This window comes from Calliopsis andreniformis, chromosome 6 (genome assembly GCF_051401765.1).
Source record: "Calliopsis andreniformis isolate RMS-2024a chromosome 6, iyCalAndr_principal, whole genome shotgun sequence".
NCBI classification, from domain to species: domain Eukaryota; kingdom Metazoa; phylum Arthropoda; class Insecta; order Hymenoptera; family Andrenidae; genus Calliopsis; species Calliopsis andreniformis.
This window is the reverse complement of record NC_135067.1, coordinates 6,590,615-6,613,946: the sequence shown is the minus strand read 5'-3', so window position 1 is coordinate 6,613,946 and position 23,332 is coordinate 6,590,615. Positions and strand designations below refer to the sequence as shown.

At 36.2% G+C, this 23,332-nt stretch overlaps 1 protein-coding gene across 1 annotated transcript in view; it reads right to left on the bottom strand.

The window, feature by feature from the left end:
• Positions 1–289: 289 nt before the first annotated feature.
• The window catches only part of Ptr (patched domain-containing protein), a 56,169-nt gene continuing 33,126 nt past the window's right edge, over positions 290–23,332 (bottom strand). The window contains exons 2-9 of the mRNA XM_076380732.1: positions 22,238–22,514; positions 21,211–21,421; positions 20,306–20,491; positions 19,388–19,731; positions 13,264–13,464; positions 12,959–13,090; positions 5,523–5,836; positions 290–4,103 (exon numbers count right to left, since the gene is read on the bottom strand). Coding sequence (XP_076236847.1) covers positions 2,631–4,103; positions 5,523–5,836; positions 12,959–13,090; positions 13,264–13,464; positions 19,388–19,731; positions 20,306–20,491; positions 21,211–21,421; positions 22,238–22,514 — 3,138 coding nt within the window. The 3' untranslated portion in view covers positions 290–2,630. The remainder of the gene's footprint in view (positions 4,104–5,522; positions 5,837–12,958; positions 13,091–13,263; positions 13,465–19,387; positions 19,732–20,305; positions 20,492–21,210; positions 21,422–22,237; positions 22,515–23,332) is intronic.

Below are 23,332 nucleotides of genomic sequence, written 5' to 3'. Positions count from 1 at the left end.
ATTTATATACTGTATGTTTAAATGTTTTTCTTCGCTGTATGCTAAACTTTTCTTATCTGTTTTTCTTCACATTATTTATTTCACTACAATTTCGTGCTCTGCCCACTATCTTCAAGCTAAAAAACTGAACAAATTTTCTGTTACTCGAAATTACTAATTATATTTGATATTTTAATTTCTTAATTATGAGACCCTTACCTTCCAATAAAGCAACGTGCTTAAATCTTTAGTCAAGGTATCCAATATGCCGCAGGGATTAATTCTTCATTGATCTTGGAGAATACTGGGATACGTTTTGGAAATCGTTACCAGAATATATTTTACGCTTACAATTATTCCTCAAATGGCAACTGCCAGTCTCTGTGACAATGCAATTTATACTATACGATACACTCTCTCATTCGCGAACATACATACTTAATATTTCTGTACAGAAAAAGTCCAGTCGAGCGTGCAGGGCGCACCATTTATCTCGGCTACTTCTCTTCGCAGTCTTCCGAAGGAGGAGAGGTAAACGACGCTCCCCACGCTGACGATTTCACATCGTCCCCCGAAAAACGTACATAAAATTCATACCACAGGCTTCAAAACGATCTCACCTGTGCTTTGTATCCTCGTATCACGCGTCACACGTCATTTTCTACAGGAGCGTGATCAAGTCACGAGAATTACTTTGCTTTCTCGACCGGACGCTGCTGAACACTGTCAGAACACAGGGGTTGCTCCCCCTTTGGTACAATTCACGAGGAAATTCGATTCTCCTTCGGATACGATCGAAATGGGAAAAAATCGATTTCGTGACAATTTTTTAAGGCACGATACACGTCGTATAGGTTCACGTCAACGAAATGATTAATTCTTGATCGATAAAAGCTGTGGCGTTCACGAGGATGGAGGAAACAGATCAATAGGTTCGATTTCCATTGAGCAGATTGTCGTTCGTTAAGAACGGCTCTTAGGCGAAGAACCGTTCGGGTCAAATAGAATCGTTGTTTCTCGCGATGTCTCGGTAAGACTTGCCCCGTTTATCTAGTCACCTACATAATTTATCGCGCTTAAATTTTTTTGAAAAGGTACACCCAGTCGACTTCACAGTAAAAATGTAAGAAACTTACAGGCTCAGTTACTAATACGCGCTACAACTGTAATCGTGTTGCGTCGCGTTTTAACTAACACTTTGTGAAAAATCAGTTTAACATGTTACTAATATATAAGGTGTATCACATTTTAGTCCATATGCATTTGCTGCGCAAAAACGTCAAGTGTCGTTGAGATTAATACAGGTTCGTCTTGACATAATCTTGACGGCTTCAATTATGCAACTTACACTTAGAATTATATGCATGTATGTTCTGATATCCCACTCTGAAATTTATTTCTTCTATCCACCCATGCTTTCTCATGCTTTTTCTAATTCAACGAATTTATGGAATTATATGCATTTGGAGATTGAAACACCCTGTATATACAGGGTGCTAAAAATGTACAAGAATTATGGAATATTATGCTAACACTGATTGCAAGAGTCGAAATAATGAAAAAAGTTCAATCATTATGCATAGAACCATTCCTGAACAATAATTATGTTCAAAGCTGCTACTTAAATAATATTATAATATTATGAGTATTTTCTTGTTACAAACCAGTGGATTACTTCCAGTGAATCATGAGTTCATAGCGAGTAAATACTACACCTCCTTTAAACTTGAACAATTGAAGAGAGCTGTTAGCTAAGAATAAGCCAAGCTTGAGACCGAATAAACTGTATTCTAGCATTGTCCACCGAGGACTCGCTTCGGTATCCTCACTTCCATTCTTAATGTTAGGGAAATTATGCAACGTTATAAAGATTGTCATAATATATAAGCGTTTCGGAGAAAAAACCCAAACACTACACACAACTTATGTATTTTGAAACAAAGGAAGGATTGGAAGAAGGAGTAGACGAGTAGAAGACCTCGTCGTTGGATAGTGTTGCTCTATTCGATAGTCACATAACAGGGGTTCAGTACAAGCGTCAATCTTAGGTGCGCGAAAACCCCTCAATCACTAAATTTAAAGGAGATAATGCTTATGTACATAACGATTTTAGGTCAGTTTTTAAAAATATAAGAACTTTTTTCATTAACTTTGTCCTAAGAAGGTATCCCATATTATTTTAACACCCTGTATACTCATTATGCGCAAAAGAAACCCTTCTCAAAAACACACATCGCGCCGAAGAAGTCTTTCTCGCACCATAGTCCTTTCTCGAGCAATCGAATTTTATTCGATAACTTTCAGAGTCCCCGAATCCTCACAACTCGCTGAAACGCAGGGTAAACACGATCTCCACGCTGGATATTAGTTCTCGAATCTCCAGAAGACGCAGTGATTCGGCGTATTCGATAACTACGAATCCAGCAGGTCCTTCATCCCACGAACTCGTCGAACAATATTTACAGCCATTGAGGAGACGCGATTCGAGCTCCTTGGCAGCCAGACACTTCACTCCCCGAGCATATAAAGTCAAACCCAAAAAAGTCTGAGGCGAGTCGCGGATAGCTCCAATGGCTCAAAATCGCGACAAAAAGGGAGAAAGTTCCTCCTGAACGGGCTACGTTCACCGAGAGCGCGAATCGAGAGTCACACTAAGGAAACCGTGGATCAGTCAGGTACCTCGACGAGTGATGAAGGTTGTGATACGACCTGGTCCTTCTGTGATCCCTGTGAAGCTGATTGGGTGGCCGATAAGCAGGATAAGGGCCAATGTAAGGTACTGTTCTCACAGCGCGACGTTCTTGATCCACTTGCAACTCCTGGAGAGCGCCAGCATAATCTGGAGGTGGTGCAGCAGGGTGTGCCCCTGTCTGGAATTGGGACATACCATACAGGACCCCAATAGATCTCCTCCAGACGTCCTGGCGCCTCTGACTTTCTTGCTCCAGCTGACCCTCGCGTCTTCTGCTCTGTGAAGAGCCACTTTCCACAGAGTTGCTGTCTTCACTAGTTCCTAGACCAGGGTCCCTCTCCTCGAATGCAGCTAGGCTGGTTGCTGGGCTACCTTGGAGGTTCTTCGTAGCTCCCGTGGGATGATAAAAAGAGAGACTGGGGTGAGGAATCACGTAGGGCTGCTGCTTGCAGGCTAGATCGTTAGGCTCTTGCATCTTCCTCTGCTGTGTCTTTTTCGATTCTGTTCCATCCATCGCATAGGAAGAGGGGCCAAACAAAGAGAGCAGAACTGGCAGTAAGAATATTCCGTGCATGGCTCCTATGAAGATCACTAAAAAGACCATTTTGAAGAACACCATGAAGATGTAGGTACCCGCGAGGACGAGAGCTATCAGCCCCAGGATGGTCGACGCTGCACCCTGAACTATGGGCAACCCAAGGCTGTAGAGACTCTCTTTGACTCTGTCATCCGGGGATTTCTGCTTTGAGCTCATGTATGCGTAGCAGATATGCGCTGTGAAATCAACACTGAAGCCTATACACATGATTAAGTTGATCATAGAGATGCTGTCTAGGTTCACGTCCCAAAGGGCCATGTATCCAGCGACTCCTAGCTCGATGGAGATAATGCAGAACGCGACCCAGAGGCAGCACAGCACATTGGGAATGAAGATGAAGCTGATCAGCATCATTATCAGCGCACCGAACACCATACACTGAATACTGGTGGGTTTCACCAGCTCAAACTGATCGAAGAAGACGAAATAGGGATGGAAAACGCTAGCGTTCAGCGGCGAATCGGCACAAATCTGACGCAGCTCCTTTACCATGTCCTTCTCTTGATTAGTTCCGCTAACGTTCACCGCTTGAATCAGGAACCTGCTGGCGATAATGTGTTCCCCAGTTTTGTCAAACTTCACATCCAAGGAGAAGGTGTTCGTTACACCCAGCCAGTCTTCTTTTAATATCTTTATGAAATTTTTCTCGTTCCTTATGTCCATGCGCATTCCTATCTCATCGCCGTTTATAAAGTTCAGAAAGCTGCGCAACCAGCTCCCTGTGTAAATCGGATCGCTGCTGATGTAAACGGTCGATTCTAAAGCCCTCGTAAGGTTTTCCATCTGTTGCTGAATAACGGGATCGCTGTAATTGTATTCACCGCTGACTACCACCTGAAATAAAATGAAAAGGAAACGTGAACAGAGTTCTGAGTATGGCAGCTTTCCCGATCTTAGAGAATCCTCTCGTTTTATGCAATGTCACGTTTAGTTATCAATGAGTCTGACTGAGAGAAGAAGATGGCGAGATGTGATCAATTTTATCGTTATATATGTTTATCGCCTGACGCAACACCCGTCGCTTTTCCTCAATTCCACGCCAGAGAAAGTTGCTCAGGCGGATATATCAAGTAAAACGCATGACATAATTGCGAGCATCGAATCATGCGTCACGACAAGCCGCTGCATGTTCTTTAAAGGTTTGCGCACTGTAATACAGATCTCGAAAGATGTAATTGAAAATTTTTCTATTAATTCTTTATCGTTCTTTCCTCGTGAAAATAGTAAAATGAAAGTTTCAGGATTTTACCAATTTGATTTCTAGGTTTAAATATATTCATTTGAAATAAAATTAACCTTTTCAAGGGAGAGAAAGTGCACATATGTAGTAGTACCTTCTTATCTGTTCATCTAAAATGGATTGCATTAAATATACAGGAAACTAATGGAGCTAATAATTTAAGCGAAAAAAAAGATTTATAAAAAGATTTTATGGTGGTGGTAGTAGTACAAACAAATACACATATAATCATTACTCAGAATTCTATGGGGAGCTGCAGAAAACTACACAGGATACCCCTTTTAAAAGATGACTTGAAATATTTGTACTATCTGATATTTAATTTTCTTACAAATTACAAATATGTGAAACATGAATAAAACTTTCTATTGAAAAAGTCGTTTTTGTCTTGTATTTATTAAAAAAAATTGAGATTGATATTATAAAAAGAAACTTTTTTTTAATTACTATACCTTTCACTGGTACCTTTTTTTGCAGCGATTAATCAAAAGAATATCTACTAATTACAAGACACAAACTTCTGAACTGCAATATCTCTTACATTTATTAATAATTTTAATTGAAAATATAAAGAAACCTAATTAAAGAACATATTTTCTATACATAACTTTCTCTTAACATTTTTACACTTGGCGTTGTCTATACGCAATACTATATTTCACTTACTAATATGTAAATAAATATGTAATTGCGTATATGCAACATCTGTTCTCAAATAGTACTAAAACCAACAATTCAGAGTCATCAAATTTTAGAAAAAGCTTCTTAGATTTTTTTCATTAACGACTGATAAAAACTTCTTCTCACAGTCAATAAAAATAGATCCTGACAATGTTAATAAAACTTCTTTAATTTGTATCTTCCTTCCAAAACTGTGAGTACGTGTAACGCTTTAAAGAAACCTTCTTTGACACTTTTACGATTTCTTTTTTAATTACTCTACAGTATACAGCTTTTCTCTAATTTTTAAACCGGTCTACAACTCCCGACAATTTGAAGAACAGTCACTGTACCTGAATTCTGTACGGGAATTCCCGGAAGTAGAAATCCTGTTTATCATAGAAATCGACAGAATAGGAGTCGTTCTTGGAAAGCTTGCGACGATCCAAGCCTTCCCGAAGAGTTGTCAGACCATAGAGTGCACCAGCCAGGTAGCAGGCAAATATCAAGATGATTATGGCCTTGATAGGTCGACAGTTGAGCGCTGCGGCGAGGTAATCGCGGAACCAGCTCATGCACCCGTGTTCTGGATTGTCCACTGGATTATATGGATCGTTGGGATCCACTCCTCCCGTGCACAATGTTCTATATAGCCACGATCGATTCACTAAAAAGAAGAATAACAGTTAATGTTTGATTAGCACTATCAAATTTTCGGTTTTAAAGCATTTTCAATGAAAATTCACTACTGTATGCATGTTTTTAGTTTTACTATTGTAAAAGGGATCGAAAAGCAAGAAATATGAAGGACGAAAGATGTGGCATCTAGGACTACGTATCAGTTCCTTAATTTATTAACCAGAGAGAATTTGGAAGATGAATTAATTCGTCTTGTAAAGATATTCTTCGATAATGGACAAAATAAATCCATTCGCCGTAAATATTTAATATCAACATTAACGCTAAAGAAAAGAATACTATTCATAGATATTTTTGCACTTGGTAGAACCTAGTTAAAACGTTAATATATTTATTTGAATAAAATTAAAAATCTCCCTGTACGAATTGCTATCAATGACTGCTATTTATCAAGTACTCAAATAGTTATGGATGATAGTGTAGGTAGCAGTAGATCTTTCATGTTATTTAGTATAGAATATACAAAATAATGAAATTTAGGAAATTGTAGATGTTCCTGTACAGTTCATCTTGATTTTATATTTTGTACAATTTTAATGATCAATCTTAAATTATTAGTTATTGAGAACCTGTCTACATACGCGTAAAATATGTCTGACTTATGAACCCATTCTACTGATTTCACTGCATCTAACTAATGCACGTCAGCAGTAGAATAAATTCCAAGTCAGACATCATGCTCGCGCATTTTTGGCGATTAATAGCTCAAAAACAAAGCCTCGAAGAAAATTTCGTCATTCTTAATTTTGCCTTATTTTAGCATGTAAAATTCTTAAAACACTCCTTAAAATTCCTGGCACTTGTTACCGAACACTGTACACTCGTGTATATCTTTTGCACAAGGCGTACGTATGCCTCATTCGTAATGAAAGGGCCACATCTTAAAGTTAAGCAATCGTTGCTTTATTATAGTACGAAACACCCATTGTCATTCAACTGGGGTGGTTGACACAACGACTTTGAAACTGAAAGTGCTACAAGAAAAACTCGATGAAATCATCCTTGGGAACAAAGGTACCAGACCGCAATTATTCGTGCAATGTCGCGTACCAAGCGATGATGTTAATTACATTTGAATGCTCATCACGTATAAGTGGTGACTAAATACAAGGAGACGATCGGGGTGGGGAATTTCGATGCAATATACATTTTGGACGCTTCAATGCTGAAATCGTTCATCTTCTTAAAAAGTAACACACTGCATTCTTGAAAGGAAATTATCACAGCTTTGAAGAAAATTTCTACTTGCAAAATTACTTAATTATTCGAGAAACTACTTAAGTATTTGTAAATCTAGTGTTTCAAAAGTGAAAATTATATATCTGTACCTCAGAGCCAGAGGAATTCAAATTTATTTTTTTCAAAATTAAGTTTTTTAGAGAATCTTATCGCTTTCTCTTCATTTTATTAGAATAATAAGAATTTAGTTAAGTTAAGTTGTAAGTGAAGGAAATTTAATAGTATAAACTACTTCGAATACTATGTCAATAAATGTATAATCGCATTTGTTTCTCAGCTCTCTTGAAAAATAACAAGAAAGAACTTGGGTTATTGTAGCTCTGAGGTAGAGATATTAAATGATGCTTCGCGCAATTAAAAGGCGAAATTTCATGATTTGTGGCAGCTTTTTCGTGTGATTACAGAGATATGTATACATATATGGATTTGGAAATTTTTTTAAAGAAAATAACTAGTTAAAAAATTTTGTTGACGATGCTATTTCTGATTTGCCTCAATTTTTCTAGAATTTGGAGCTTCTTCATAACTTTTTTATACATACTTTTACTTGCAATGAAAAAATGTCATATTTAAATAGCCTATGAGAAGTCTATTATGTAGCTTACACCAAATTTATTAAAGCCTCTAAAATATCTGTTTTTTTTTTTAATTCTAATAGAAGATTTTTCTATTCTCTTTCAGTCTTTCTTCGTTTTTCGTTAATCATCGTTACCTAAGAGAAAAATTTGTTTGAGAGCTTCAAATATTCAAATCAAAACATACCTTAATTAAAATATTATTTACAAGGCATCATTCTAAACAAAAACAGGAAATAAAAGATGTACTCCAACTCCTTATGTATTATACGCAATCGCAAATGTTACAATGAAATCACAACACATTCCACCGAGAATGGGAAAAGAATCCTAATACCACATTCCTAATCCGCAATATTATACAAACCCTAAAGGAAAGAAAGATATAGGGGTAACATTTCCTTGTTTGACCTATTCTTTTGAGGATAGTTTGTACAAGATCAGTCCCACCAACTTTATAAAAATTTAATTTGTATGGTATATATACGAATAAACATACTAATTCGATCAGTCCTGCAAAATTTAATCTAACAACTTTTTCACAGTCGTCTTGTTCTTTATTGAAGCAAGACTGAAATTGTGAACAAACCGCCATGTTGATTTTATATAAAGTTTTCCTTAAAAAAAAAAATTGCAAATGTTCCCTTTCCTTTCTTTTAAGACACAAATAGAAGCTTAATCAACGTTTATCAGGCAAATGCAGACAATGACACTCTTAAGCAAGGTAGAACAAACGATTCCTCGCTGTCACGCACAGGGCATTGACTTCATCTTCGGATTTTACAGGAATTAGTATCGAACAGGTGCACTCAATCGTGCTGCTGCCTCCAGAGTGAAAAGGAAACCGTTACGTAAACAGTTCTTCGAGCTTCTAAGATGACAATGTTCGTAACACTGCTAACAGATCGTTGACAATGCCCGAGGCCTGGAGAAAGTCAAACGTTTTCGTTGCGTAATTGCACAGTGATCTAACGAATTAGCGGCACTCGAATGTAACACACCTCCTTGATGTAACCGCGGCCAGCTTTACGAGTTATTCCAGCTTGAAAATTTCATTAATTCGACAGCGAGGATCATGTACCTCAATAACGACATCGAGGCTGGTGAAAGTCGCAGTATAAGAATAATTTGGACCACTTCCGCGTCCAGTTATTCAGAGATCACACACGCCATCGAATTCCAGAAATAAATATCACTCCTAGGATTTTGTAACGTCGATATTCTTGTCATGTGATTGAATTAGATTTATATAATTATCAGTGTTGAATCTGAACACTGATAAATGGTAGAGCAGTAGAATCCTAACTAACGTTAAAAATAAATAGATAAAATCTAACTCTTGTTATATGTTTTTATTTATGTACTTTTTTATCCTAGTGTCTCTATTCTAGATTCTAATTGAAGTTGCAAAAGAGTCGTAAAGGAAAATTTTATACCACTTAGCAAATTCTATAGATACAATTTTTTCATGGATACACCAACGCAGTTAGATAATGAATTACATCTTTTTCTTAAATAGAACTCAATCATTTTTTTATGCAGAGAAAGTACATGTACTTTAAATTGAGTAAACAAGAGGCCAAGATATGAATCTGTTGATGCTAAATGAGTTTACTCGATACGATTCCATCACATAACTTCTTATTGTCTTAATATCCTCTGTAACAATTGTTTAGGTGTACTGAACAAACAAACAACATAATGGAAAATGTGAAGGAATGTAAAAAATCGTTTGGAATGTAATAGCAGAACGTGTAAAAACGTTTGTATATTTCGATAAATATGAAGTTTTAAATGACTTTACCCCATCTCTTTTGTACTGTAAATAATGTAGAGACTGAAGTCAAGCCAAAAGAAGTTGAATTCCATTTCAAAAAAATGTATATTTGAGTAATGTAATACAAATTTTTTATGTAGTAGAAAACTTTTTCTCTGACTAACGTTTATTCGAATTTTAGTAGAAATAGATCTATGGTCTATTCTAATTATATAGGATGATTCTACATGTCAAAATAAATAAAAAATGAAGAGTCACAAAATTACGTTTGGGGCTTCATTTTCCAAATATTAATTATTGAGAAAACGCCTGAAATTCGTTTAAAATGCGTCTGACTTGACACTCATTCTACTGGCATCGCTGTAACTGACCTGGCTAGTGCACGTTGCGTCGGTAGTAGAATAAGTCCCAAGTCAGACACATTTCAAGCGAATTCTAGACGTTTTAGCTACAATTAATAACTCCTAAACGAAGCCTGAAACGCAATTTCGTTACTCTTTATTATCCTCTCATTTTGGCATGTAGAATCATTCTTAAAATTTCTGGCACCTGTTATCGAACATCCTGTATATCAATCTAAGAATAGTGACTACTAGAGCATATTGCACAATACTAAACCCACCCTCAATGTAGCGGATATTCAATCACCATAGCCCAGTCTAATGCAACAGCGACGTCAACTTGCAATCTATTAATCGTCTGAGAACAATTCAATTGAGATCCTTCCAATTTTCACGAGTGAAACAAGCCATAATAAACGAGACTCTGAATAGATCAATGCTGATCATGCACCATTCTTTAAAAATAAAATACTTCCTCGTAGTTAACTTTATCGAAACTTTCATTCTCGGAATTCTGAACATTTTCCTTCAGGATGAATGTAATAAAACGCACCGATTCAAAAATAAAACGTAGCCGAGAGCTTCGATCGTTTAACGTAGAAAGTACTGTGGCTTGGGAAATAAATGAAAGTTCAAATAAAAACATCGAATAATACGTTCGAGGCAGTGAAGCTCGTGAAAGTATTCCGGGTAACGTCTTCTTCAGCTGTTTAATGGCCCCTGTTCCTTCCAGCCTGCGCCAACGTCCACGCTGTTACAAGTCGGATGTAGTAATCCACCGAAATGACTCCAGCGATTACTGGACTCTTACTTTTACTGGCTACGCAAATTCTCAGAGAATTATGCAACGGAGGAACGTGCGTGCAATGACTTCCACGTTGCTTTTTATTTCGACTTTTTAGCTGCGTTGCTTTGTATCGGCTTATCATCCACTTAATGGTGGGAAATGCCAGATATACTACGTGACAGGGGCGATTTCCTCTTGTAGGCAAAAACAAAGGATTTCTAAAGCTATATGCTATATCACACCTGTGCAAGAAAACTGTTATAGACAGAAAATATGTAAATCATGTTAGAAAATTATATAATTACAATATTCTGAAAAATATGTCACATAGAATTTGCTAAAAAATCTGTTCTCTAAAATTAAAAATGATGGTAAATGTATGTATTGCAAGATATTCTATGTAATAAGATGGAAATTGAAAATCTTTTATTTATGATAGTCTCACAGGGTACAATATAATGCACAAAAATCCTTTGCTTTTGCCTTAAAAAATCATTGTCTTTATTGCATATTATTGGATTGAGAGACTAATAATAAGAACAGTCTTTGTCAAAGGAGAATGTTAAGTGTCTAAGGTGGGAACATACCTAAAGAACGTGCACTAAAATCTATACATCATTGGAAGGACCTCAAGCCGAATTGATCTACATATACAGAGTGTAACAAATATAGCATTCGATATTTTAAGGGGTAGTAGGATATCCAAATTGAAGCACAAAATGTACTATGACATAGTGTTCCCTCTACCTTCATTTTACAATAATAATGCCTTTAAGTTAATCTACCTACATGCCAAACTAAAAATCAGAGGATTCTGTAATTTTACAGATATATTGAAAGGCAGAAAGAGAGCAAAAAAGTCTTAATACATTTTGTTGTATTGAGCTGAACCTACAGACGATTTTGTACAATTTTCGAACATTAGAAAAGGTGTGCAGACTGAAAGTGTAGGTCCAATACGACCCTGGAACGAAGGTCAGAAGACACATTTAACGACCTGATCAGTGCTGGAATATCACTTACACCCCCGAATTTTCCTCGAGCGTCAAACTTATCTTTGTTATTTTTGTTGATGTCAAAAAAAGGGTCAGAACAAATGTGTTTAGTTCAAAGTTAAAAATATGTATTATGATCCATGTTTTTTTCTCTCAAGGTCAGTTTTTTTCAATTTTCGTAGATCATCGTCATTTTTATTAATATTAACATGTATTTTTTATGATGCAGCATTATAGTGCGCATCAAGATGACTTCAAGAAACTGCGATACTATGATTTTAAATGATCTTGAATGAAATAAATCGCGCTAGTTTAAAGGCGATTGAAAAATTGTACCTTTTTTTGTATCGTATTACTTTAATTATTTTAAATTTACTCTAAATGAATATTCATAATGGTGTCCATAGGCTTCGAGATATTTTCAATCATTACCGATATATTTCTTGTGTCAGCAAAAATAGCGAATATATTAGTATGTACAAGATAAAAGAAATATCCTCTATATCCGATGCTAATAAAAAAAATGTTTCAAATTGTATGAACATCTGTTGTAATATAGAGTTAAAAAATTCTATGAAATAAATCATTATCATTAATGCAATAGGTAAATAAAATTGAAAATTATGATGTCATATGCAAAAGTTTCATCGATTAAAAAAAAGAGGTCTATTCGTAAACACTGTCATGTATAGTCCTAGATGCCAACTGTCTTTGTGTTGCAACAGTCAACGTGAAGTTATGAAAGAGACATTGCTGAATTTCTATTCGGGACATGTCATAGAGGAGAATACAACCTTTTGTTATGTTTATACTTATATCATAGTAATCGTAACTCCTAGTAAAAATGCAATTAAATCCTTTATGCTTATTATCAGTTTTAGCATTATTTTTCGAAACCAGTACGTTATTGATTACTAAAAGCAGTTTTTGTGTGTTATATCTTGTGCCACTACTACTCTAACTCTTTCATAACAACATGTATGTAAAATATCAGTGACCCACAGATTCGTTCAGGATATTATTCTAAGTTATATATTTTATTTAATTTATATATATTATTATAATTTGCTTTAATTTTAATCAGTAAGTAAAATATCCTTAGAATTTGAACGTGTCAATTGAATAACCCTTCGTCAACATATTCATGGATCACTATACATTTAATAATATATGAAGGAATGGTAAATTACGTCACCTAAAAATTGACCTTTTTAGAACCAAAACAGTTCCCTCATTTATTAAAATTCAAGACGTGAATTGTATTTAGAGTAGATGTTCATAATTTTTCATCTTAACTTTATCTGAATCGCTTTCTCAGTAACACTATTACAAATACTCTATTATATAAATAATACCAAAATATAGAGTAGACTTACATGATTTGGAGAGGGGTTGAATCTTGCAGCAGACAACACTATGAAGATTCTTCTGCTCACAGTACCCACTGATAGCCATGCACCCCGTGAAGAATGTCAGATGAAAAACGAACGTGAAAACAACTGCGAAACCTGGACAAACAGATTGCGTTGATCAATTTTTTATCGGAACTATATTAGAAAAATAACGATTACTTCCGACTTTCACTTAAAAACAAGCTACCCTAATAAATCTTGCGCCTGGAACTCGCTCTTATCGAGCAACTTTGCATAGATCGCTGCTTTCTAACTTTCGTGAAGCTTACCTGAGTAAATGCAGAAGATTTGCACCGAGGGGAAAGGCGAGAGGATACCAATGAAAAACGATATCATATCGGTCAATGAAGTGATCGTAATCGAGACGGCAGCCTCGCTCAGAGTCGCAGCCATCCTCTCGGGTACCGGTTTCAGGATGCTAGTTCGTCTCCAAGCCGCCAGCATCACGAACGTGTCATCAATTCCAATTCCTGGAAGCATCCATTCGTATCCTTGCAATTAGTTATATTTTTACAACCCTATTATCAAGATACTAATCATATTATATGTAGAACTAATGTGTTGACTGACCATTTTGAACACTTTATAAATGATAATCAATTGTTGCTAACACGTTCTCTTATCTCGTTATTCATAGAAAATAATGTACGATTCAAAATTAACAACTATGTACATGCTGAGATTTCTCTAATGAATATGAAATCTACTTTTAAACCATTCGTAAATTTTGTGAAATAATTTCATGTTGTTTAACCCTTAATCACTCTCGTATCTTTGAGTGGGTACACTTTTTGTCACAATGGTTAAGTAATTTTATTGAATAAATTTGAATGATGTTTAAACTTTTTGCTGTTTAGTTCGTACGGACAGAGCGAGAATCTTTCTTACTGTTGAGTCAAAGTACGAGAAAAACAGAGAGTGATTTTTGTGTTTAAGAGGCTCAAGTAAAATATATTTCTTTCATGTTCCTATCACAAACAGAAATCAATCAAATCATTAAAAAAATCGAACATTTTTTAATCACTTTCCAATATTTCGGTGATCTATAAAAGAAGAAATAATACATCAAACAAACTAGTAACGTTGCCAAAAACGTCACTATATGAATCAACTAAAGCGAAAGCATAAATTTTGAAGACACAAATACAATACAACCCCAATTAATTACACCACAATATTATTTACAGTTCATTTTATTCAAAATCATACTTATTCAGTATAATAACAAAACAAATATAGTAAAACATCGACTAACACTCGAACTATGATTTAATAACAGTCTCTTGAAAATAGTAAAACTGTCCTTTTAGATTCTAAAGATTTAATTTTAAAGGGTACCTCAGCTTTGAGTCTCACACTAGACCCATTAAGCCGAGGTATTACTATAACTGCTTCCCAGCTATAGAATTAACTACACAACAGAATTAACTACACAATGAATGACTACGCATTGAAAAAACACAATGTGAGCCAAATCGAATCGAGTGATTCGTCAGCACTCATCCCTTACTGCGAAAACGACCGCGGTGCTATTATCGCGATAACGAGCCGGCAGTTACCGAGCGCGGAGTGAATCAGAATGACCGATTTATTCGTGATTCACCCTGTCGACTGTCTACATTTGGACAGCGATTTATAGCAGCTAATAAACGCAGGGCGTCGTTTATTCAATTCTCAAGCAAGGACGGGCAATCTCTGTAGTGGAAACCCTTCTGCGTTCGCTGTCAGCGAAATCGAATTCATCTAACTACTAAACAGTAGTGTAATATACTTGCCTCGGCAGCTACGAAATTGTACAATTATTTTTACTTCCTCTGTTTACAAACACCACTGTTATTTTTGAAGACTACGTCATTATGACCGAGACAATCACCCACGCCCTATAAACCTGAACAGTATTCAATTTTTAGTATTATTAAGTTTCTAAATTCGTGAGGATTTTTGTTTGCAACGTTTATCTATAAAAACTGTTTTAATATATACTGCGTTCACTGAGAGAACGCAGTCGTTTCACGCAGATGGCTTCCATTGCCCCGACTGACTTTTCCACTGAGATTGGTGAAGGATTCAAGAGCCTAAAAGGACACGCCTTGCTTCTTTCTACTCTGTATACCTAGTGTCCAAATGAAACAAATGTTTCTATCTATTAAGAAACAATATTTATTGAGATATCAATGTATAAGAATCCACAGCTTATTTGATTATAAAGAAACAGCAACGGTAGAACTGTTTCCTGGATTTCCTACAAAATGTTCGATGCGACCAGGTAGTTTATGACACGGGAAATCTAGGGTCGTTTATGGTATTGCAACGCAGTAAGAATTCTGACTAGTACCAGTACGTTTTCGGTCGACAGAGACGATATTCAAGAAGATTTTTATTTGCTAACAGAGCCGCATTAATACTTTCGGAGAAAACTAAAATCTAAAAGAATATCGTTTGCTTGCTCAAAATTTCTTTCACACCGTTTATGCGCTAACACTTGAAGAAGTGACTTTCTTTAGAAATGTTAGGACCTCCAAGGGCCCAACAAGGGGTTCATGGGTAGAGATGTGCTCGGGAGTGACAGAGCCAATAACTAATGAGCGTAGGCGTGGACTGCGCAAAGGGTACGAAAACTCGTCAACCGGCAACTGCGTTCTCCCAGTGAACGCAGTATAGTCAAGTCTATTATACAAAATTCACACCAGGAATTTTTTTATGTCTTCAACAGTTCATGAAATATTGATCTGAAGTATGTAGTGTTGTTAAAGGAAATTGGTTTTAGTAATTTCTGAAAATCAGCGGGGACCCTGAAAAGCAAGTTTAGCTGAAAAGGTTCCATGAAGAAGTTCCGTGAAGCGGTTCCATGGAAAAGTGAGGCAACAAGACACAATGCCATTACAACATTGTCCACCAGTTCCTTCTCGATCGAGCGACCACCGAGCGGATCATCGGATCACGAATAACCGTGTGACGGTGATTTACGTGAAAAGCGGAAGTCCTCGTGGCGGCTTTTCCCTTTCGTCGTCGCGCTCGCCTGCGCCCAGCGTCGCGACCGAAGTCGCTTGATTACCAACGATGATTGCACCCGTGTATACAACCGGATCGTTGAGAAATCGCTCATTTCCCCCCCTCTGAACAGTGTCCCGCTGTTTGCGGAACTGTATCGATGCTGGGTTCGAGTTAGTTAAATTGTGGGAAATTACTAGCTGTACCTCGAGACTCGTTACGAACAACAAATTTATCGAGCGTAAAACTTACGCTGCAGAAGTTAATTTATGTGTCAATTGTTCGGTAATTCTAGAAAACGAACGAAGATGCTAGAGATAGTAACAACGTTATAGCGAGTAAATACAATGTAAAATATGAGAGTAGAGTAACAGTGTCAACGAGTATGTTTATGTACTTTTGAGAAAACACGTGTAATGGGAAATAATGTTTTCTTGCACTCACATCAATGCAAACGTGCTTAGCAACTATTCATTGAATTTTTAGTGCTAAGAGGAAGAGATGCATTATGAAGTAGATGATAAATAATAAAGCTAAATAAATATGCCATACGTGTTTTCAGCAAGTGTGCTAGTTTATCAGTTTGTTTAGTTTCGGTTCGATGGAATTTCCTCTTACGTGTACTTCCTATAGTCCCACTGAATACTGTGCTGTGCATAGTGTAATTATATTACAACTGTGCATTGTGTAATTATATGCTATTAATAGATACAGGGGGTTGGACAACAGATGTCAGGAACATTAAGGGATAATTCTACACGCTGAAGTAAAGGAAAAATCAAAAATGAGAAAAGTGAGTTTTAGGTTTCGTGTTTGAGTTATATATATTAATTGTGAAGAAAACGCCTTAAAATTCGCGTGAAATGTGTCTGACTTGAGAGCTCGTTCTACTGATTTCGCTGCGTCTGACTAACCACGCCGACAGTAGAATAGTTCCAAGTCAGACACAATGCTCACGTATTTTAGGTGTACTTATGGTAACTAATAAATCAGAAACAAACCCTTAAACACAATTTTGTCATTCTTGATTTTCCTCCTGTTTTTCATGTAAAATCACCTCTTAACATTTTTGACACTTGTCAGATACCCTATATATGTTGCATCAAGAACTGAGAGTATTTCAATTGGGACATTGAAAATTCTTGTCAGTCTATTCCTAACTTTGTTGTACGCAGCTGTTATCGATAACTTAAAATACATTATGTTCAAAATTATAGGAATACAAAATTCTGCAAAGCTATCAAACATAATGGTTTTCGAAGAGATTTACAAACTCTAAATGGCAAGATAATACATTATAGATTATTTGTAAGACGAATATTAAAGAACATATGTCGAATATTCTAGCATAACTTTAAAAATATTAAATCGATGCTTATTATTAGTAATTAATAAGAAGTTGCATCATACTATCCATTAAAATCCAATAATGTTGTATATATTTTTCAATCTACCATTTCCAAATAAACAAATTATTGCAAAATAAAAATGTTCCCCAATGTATCTATTATAAACAAATAACTTATCTTAGAATTTAAAGTCTATAACTGCCTTTAAAAGCCACGATAATTTAACACCTTATTAATTCCCAACTCCCCTTAAATCTAGCTTAGGTCATCAAGCAGGCGCCATGTTACATTATAGGAAGAAACTCATGTCTGATGAAGCCCAGAATATTCAAACAGCATCCTCCGAATAGCAATTCCCTCAGAAAAAATGCAGCTCACATTCATCAGCGGTTTTGACGACTATCGCCTATCTTTCGAAGAATCCATACAAAGCTGACGATTATTCACATGTATTCAAAACTTATCAGAAAAAATGGAAATTCCGACTAACAAGTATTCGTGTCTCTCGCGATCCATCGAGACACGCGTGCCTCGTCTTTGACTCAACGACATTATTCTTCTGGGAACGTTTTTGCGCAACCGTGATCCGCAACTGTCCAGATCTTGGGCTTTTCCATCGGCATCTCTCAGTAACACGAGTGTCGAACATGTCAGGAATCGCTATTCCCGCTGGTATTACGCGAACCGCCACGTCACAGGATTCGTTTAACCTGCATCGAGTGCGTGATGGAAGGAAAGAGTGCATCGACATTATAGGTGCAACACCCATCGCGTGGTACTCGATGGAAATGAGACTCTCGCGTGAAACGATCCTCTAATTAGGAATCTTTAGTGGCATCTGCTAGCGAATCTACGCGCGAGGAATACCGATTCGACTGTCTGCACCGCGAAAATATCAGGAGTTAAATAGAATGTGTCTTCTTGAAATCAATAAAAGTAAATATGCAAAGGTTGTAGAAACGTAGCATGAATAGGATTTTGCAGCAGGACTTGTTTAAATATTCTGGACTAGAAAAGACTTTTCATCTGACGTTGGTAAGATAAACTTTTGTTATATTATTGCTAAGATAATATGCAACAATTTTTAACTTCCACGCGTTATTGAAAATTGAATACTGAAATTTAAAATGTAACTTTTCAGGTAGTTTATACAGAAATTTCAGTAGAAACATGTAAGACCAAATATTTCTCGAAAAAATTAAATTTTTAATTAATTTTTGCAATCTAATCTCATATTCTCATCTCAAAAATAATTATAATTAATAAACAAGGGTTCCAACACAATTTTGTTCATTTTTCTTATATCGACATCTAAAATCATGCTTTAAATTTTCTCCCACTTGTCGAATACGCTGTATATGGTCAAATAGTTGTCCATACAGGATATTTGACAACAGATACCAGAAATTTAAAAGGGCAATTCTACCTACATGCTCAAATAAAAGAAAGTTCAAAAATACGAGCTTACATTTGAGGTTCCCTCTTCGAATAATTAATTATTGAAAGTACGTCTAAGTTTGAATTCTACAAGAAGAAGGATTTACTTCACACAAAACTATTTTTCTTCACACATAGCTTTACCTAAAACCCTCTTTTACTACTTATATAAAAGAAAAAAGAAATTCAATAAATTACTGAATAAATAAAATACTTGGAAGTAGTATTTTACTTGATTTATACCTAATTTAGAGATGCCAGGCCTAATATTCTCAGGAAGTTGCTCCCTTATTAAAATGTCTAGATTTATGCATTATATATATACACATCTCTTATAACAAATTGCACTTTCTCTACTTCCATCGATGTTAAAAAACAATATACATGGCACTATGAAATTTTCTATATTTAACACATTCGCCTCATTTAACGAGTCGAGCTCCTCATGCTGTTGCGAGGCCATAAACTCAAATAACGACCTCAGCTCCCACTGTGCATATACAATATAAATAATTCCAATTTTCAGAGTAGTTACCAAGTAGTACTAGTTCAATCATAGATTAGTCAGTTTGACTTTCGCGAGGCTTATATATTTCAGTACAAAAGTTTCACTTACCGATCATAAGAAAAGGTGCAGCCAAATTCAACCCAATGAAGTCGACGCCCAGGTATATGCAAAGACCAAAGGCAGCTACAGTCGCCATTGCTGCAGAGACGTTTCCAAGCAGCCCCAGCCAAGGTTTGCTACGCACCCAGTCAGTCATCATACATGTCACCACGGAGAACAGAGCCATGAGGATGAACGTGCTTGAGAAATAAGGCACAATGGTCTTCGTATTTTCCTCCAGCTCCAGCTCGAGAGTTCTGGAGGCAAATCTCGCAGTGGAAATGTGTTTGAAGACATTTTCGTCTTCCAGTTTTTTCATAGTATCGAGAAACGCCTCTTCCCAAGCTGCTCCGCTGTTGGAGGAATAAACAAATCCGAATTGTCAAGTAGACGCATTGTTAACAAGCGAAATCAGAAATAGAGAAATCTCTCGTTAACATGAACGAGACAAAACTGTGTTTCATTAACGAACAAGGTAGAAGGAGCTTATGATGCTCTGAGTTAGCAATTAATTTGCAACATTTAGAAACTGTGACGGCTGTGTATCACTCATTTGCTACAAGAGTAACATAACTCAAAAAATAATTGTTTTTAAGTTATTTATATTAAAAGAACTGGTTTTTACATGAAAAAGAATTATATCCTCATTTTTCGAAAAATCATGATTTTTGAATGTTATCACTGTTGCAGCAAATAAACGATATAATTATAAGTAGACTGTATTTATGCATTTATAACAAATTTCAGTATCCCAAATCATACAAAATCCATGTACTGTACAAAATTCGACAAAATATCGGAAGTTAGATGTACTTTATAGTACGTAGAAAGTGAAACGAATCCCTAAATATTAATGAAAACAGAAATTTGCATAAATATCCGTAGTCTACATACTTGTAGGATAATCTAAATTTATAATGAACTTACATTGCATCCTGACGAGGATTGTCAGCAGCGAGGAAGTACGCGAGCTGTAACGACGGTACGGACTCGATGGTAGTGTCCTCGTTGATTTTACTTCCGCCAAAGTAGACAGGCAGCAAATGCAACTGCCAAGTAACGGGGTTCAACAGTGCTGGGAATGTCAGATTCAGTTCTCTCTTCTCCACATCCCTGGAAAATGCTACCAACTACTTAGACCCCAAAATGTACGAGGGTAACAAGATCGAGCTTTCAAATTTTCATAACTATTTACTTCCTAACTACTTCACTGTTCATGTACCATATATAATTCACATAGCCACGTAACTTTAGAGCACCGAAAACAGCGAGATAGGGAAATGATTAAGAAGAACTTTCCATTAGTTCGAAATTGTTATTAATAATCTAATATCTAGCATACAGCTCTAAGGGGATCAATTTCTTCTTGCAAATCTAACGTCAAAATGAAAATTCACATACGATAGTCTATGGTGACTAACATTTATCAATACTACAATAGTAGATAGTAGTAGAAATACAATAGTAGAAATAATAGTGTTTCTTCGATATAGACTCGCTGCTTATTGGCAAAGTTATAGTGTGGAATTCATAATGTTGGTCAATTCATGCTTAAAGAACCCCATTTTAGTCTTCTCAAAAATGGTAAATGACAACGCTCGCGAATAAAGCTTTCGTTCATTATCAATTCCTTTTACTGTACCGCTGATAAAGGAAACATGAATTAAACTACATAGAATTCAAAACAAGTGACTCATTCTTTATAAGCTCGTTGCTTGTAGGAAGTCGTGAGTTTACATGGAATCAATACTGTATTCCTTGACATGAAACGTGATTCACATTTTTGCAGAACTATCTCTTTAAACTGTAATAGACACTGTGCCAACACTTACTCCACAATGTAAGTAATGTTCAAAACATCGTTGCTGAAGCATTCGTCCAGCCACTTGGCGCAGATCTGCTCGTAGGTAAACACTTCGCCCTCGTACGTCGCCTTGGCGTTTCGAATCATCTCGTCCAGCACTTTGAGCTCATTGAAAACGACGCTCCTCAACAAGTTCTCGTTCCCATCCTTCGATGTGATGATCACGTGACCGAATCGACCTGGAGACAATAGATAAAGCTGCGAAACAGCCGTTCTAAAATCGCGTTCTTTGCTCAGGCAAAGCGAAACAAATTGAGCAAGAAAAAAGCAGCACGAAACGCCTTGTCGACTGCTAATTGAAGGGTCAATCAGCAACGACTCGATGGAACGAGAAAGTTCTCGCGTCGGTGCGTCATGGGTAACGAGACTAACCCATGATAGCGTGCGAAGTTACGCGGCCCATAACGCAAACGAGGAAACGAAATGGTAAAACCATCGTCAGAGAACTCGACGTGTACTTTCTCCTTGAACTTCAGTCAATCTCGATGAAGGAGCTTTTGATCTGAAGTGAATGAAGTGGAGCGTAATAGACGCCAAGAAATTGTCGTCTCCTTCATATTGCATTAATTATGATTTTGTGTTCATAAACTGTTCAATAGTCTTGAGAAATACTTTTTAAAACGTAGGTACAGAATTTTGATGTGATTTCTCATTCAGATGAAAATTTGTCCCAGGTATGAGACACTCAGAACTAATTTTTTCATGAAACCTACAGTTTGTTTCTATCCTCTTAGTTATTTATAGTAACTATAAGAAGCTGTTCTAGGTTTATGCATCCATAATCATTTTTCACTATTCTGTAAATATCAGTGATCGTAACGATCCTACTATATTTCCTCAATTACAATATTAACACTACATCAATTAACAACAGCAGTTGGAAGAATAATCTTCAATTAAAGAAAATAGCTTTCGAGGAGTCATGGAAGTAGCTTTCAAGGTGCATTGAAATAGCTCTCTAATTTTGTTGCGTAAGGTTACGAAATTAGACCTACCTGGCCTGGTGATGCGACCCAGGTTGAAACTATGACTGTAATTGACCTTGAAGTACTGTTCGACGATCGCTCTCTCAGTTTTACTCGGGCCATTGATCGGAGAGAAGAGATACTCAGGGTCGATCTCGTAATGGATCCTTTGGTAGCCAGTGAAGCAGATGCAGGCCAAGAGAACTGGAACAATCACGAAGTAGCCAGGATGTTGACCCACCACTAGACCAAGCTTGTGGAAGGCGCGATTCAAGAAGTCGTCCACGCAAGTCAGACCCTTCCACATCTGAAATGATAAAAGGAACAAATTTCTTAGACTTGTTGACTCCTTTGCATTTAAGGTTTTTTATCTCTATTTTGACACACTTTAGATGACACTTGAGGTATCTTAGACTGGTACGAGTGCATCATCAGCGTTGCCAGTATGAGCTGGATTAAAAGCTACAATTAATCGTCAAATGTTGATAACTGTACTTTTTTGAACCACAGTTTTCAAAACTAAAATGTATCGTTTGAATTACTTTTTATTATCTACATCACTTCTCAAAATTTACTTTCAATGATTTCTCACATTAATAAAGAATTAAAACTTTCGATCAATTCACGATTTTATGCACATGATTATGAAACACATTAATTTAGATGATTACAAATGATTTGTAAAATGTAGAAACCAATTTTTTATTTCTACTTTTATCTTAATACTTGTTATGCACATAAAATCGAACCTCGATTACTCAAATCTTAATTAAAATTGAAATATTAACGGTATGAGTACAATAATACTATGGCTGAAATTCAAATTATGACTTAGGCCACAAAAAATTGTTGAAATAATTTTTTTAAATTTTTTATTCGATATTTCAATATTTCAAAGTTTCAATATTTAACCTGGTGTTAAGTCGGTTAATCAAGGTTCTGTTGAATTAATACTATATTAAATCTATGTTAAAATGATTCTGATCTTAACTGTAAGCTGATAAGGCACAGGGTTGTAGGGTTGTAATTAAGATGAAGCCACCTCAAATGTAACGCACCCGTGTATCGCGGCTGCGTGAAAAAGTCTGACTGGTCGCGCCACCCTTTCACAGATATTTATTGTTT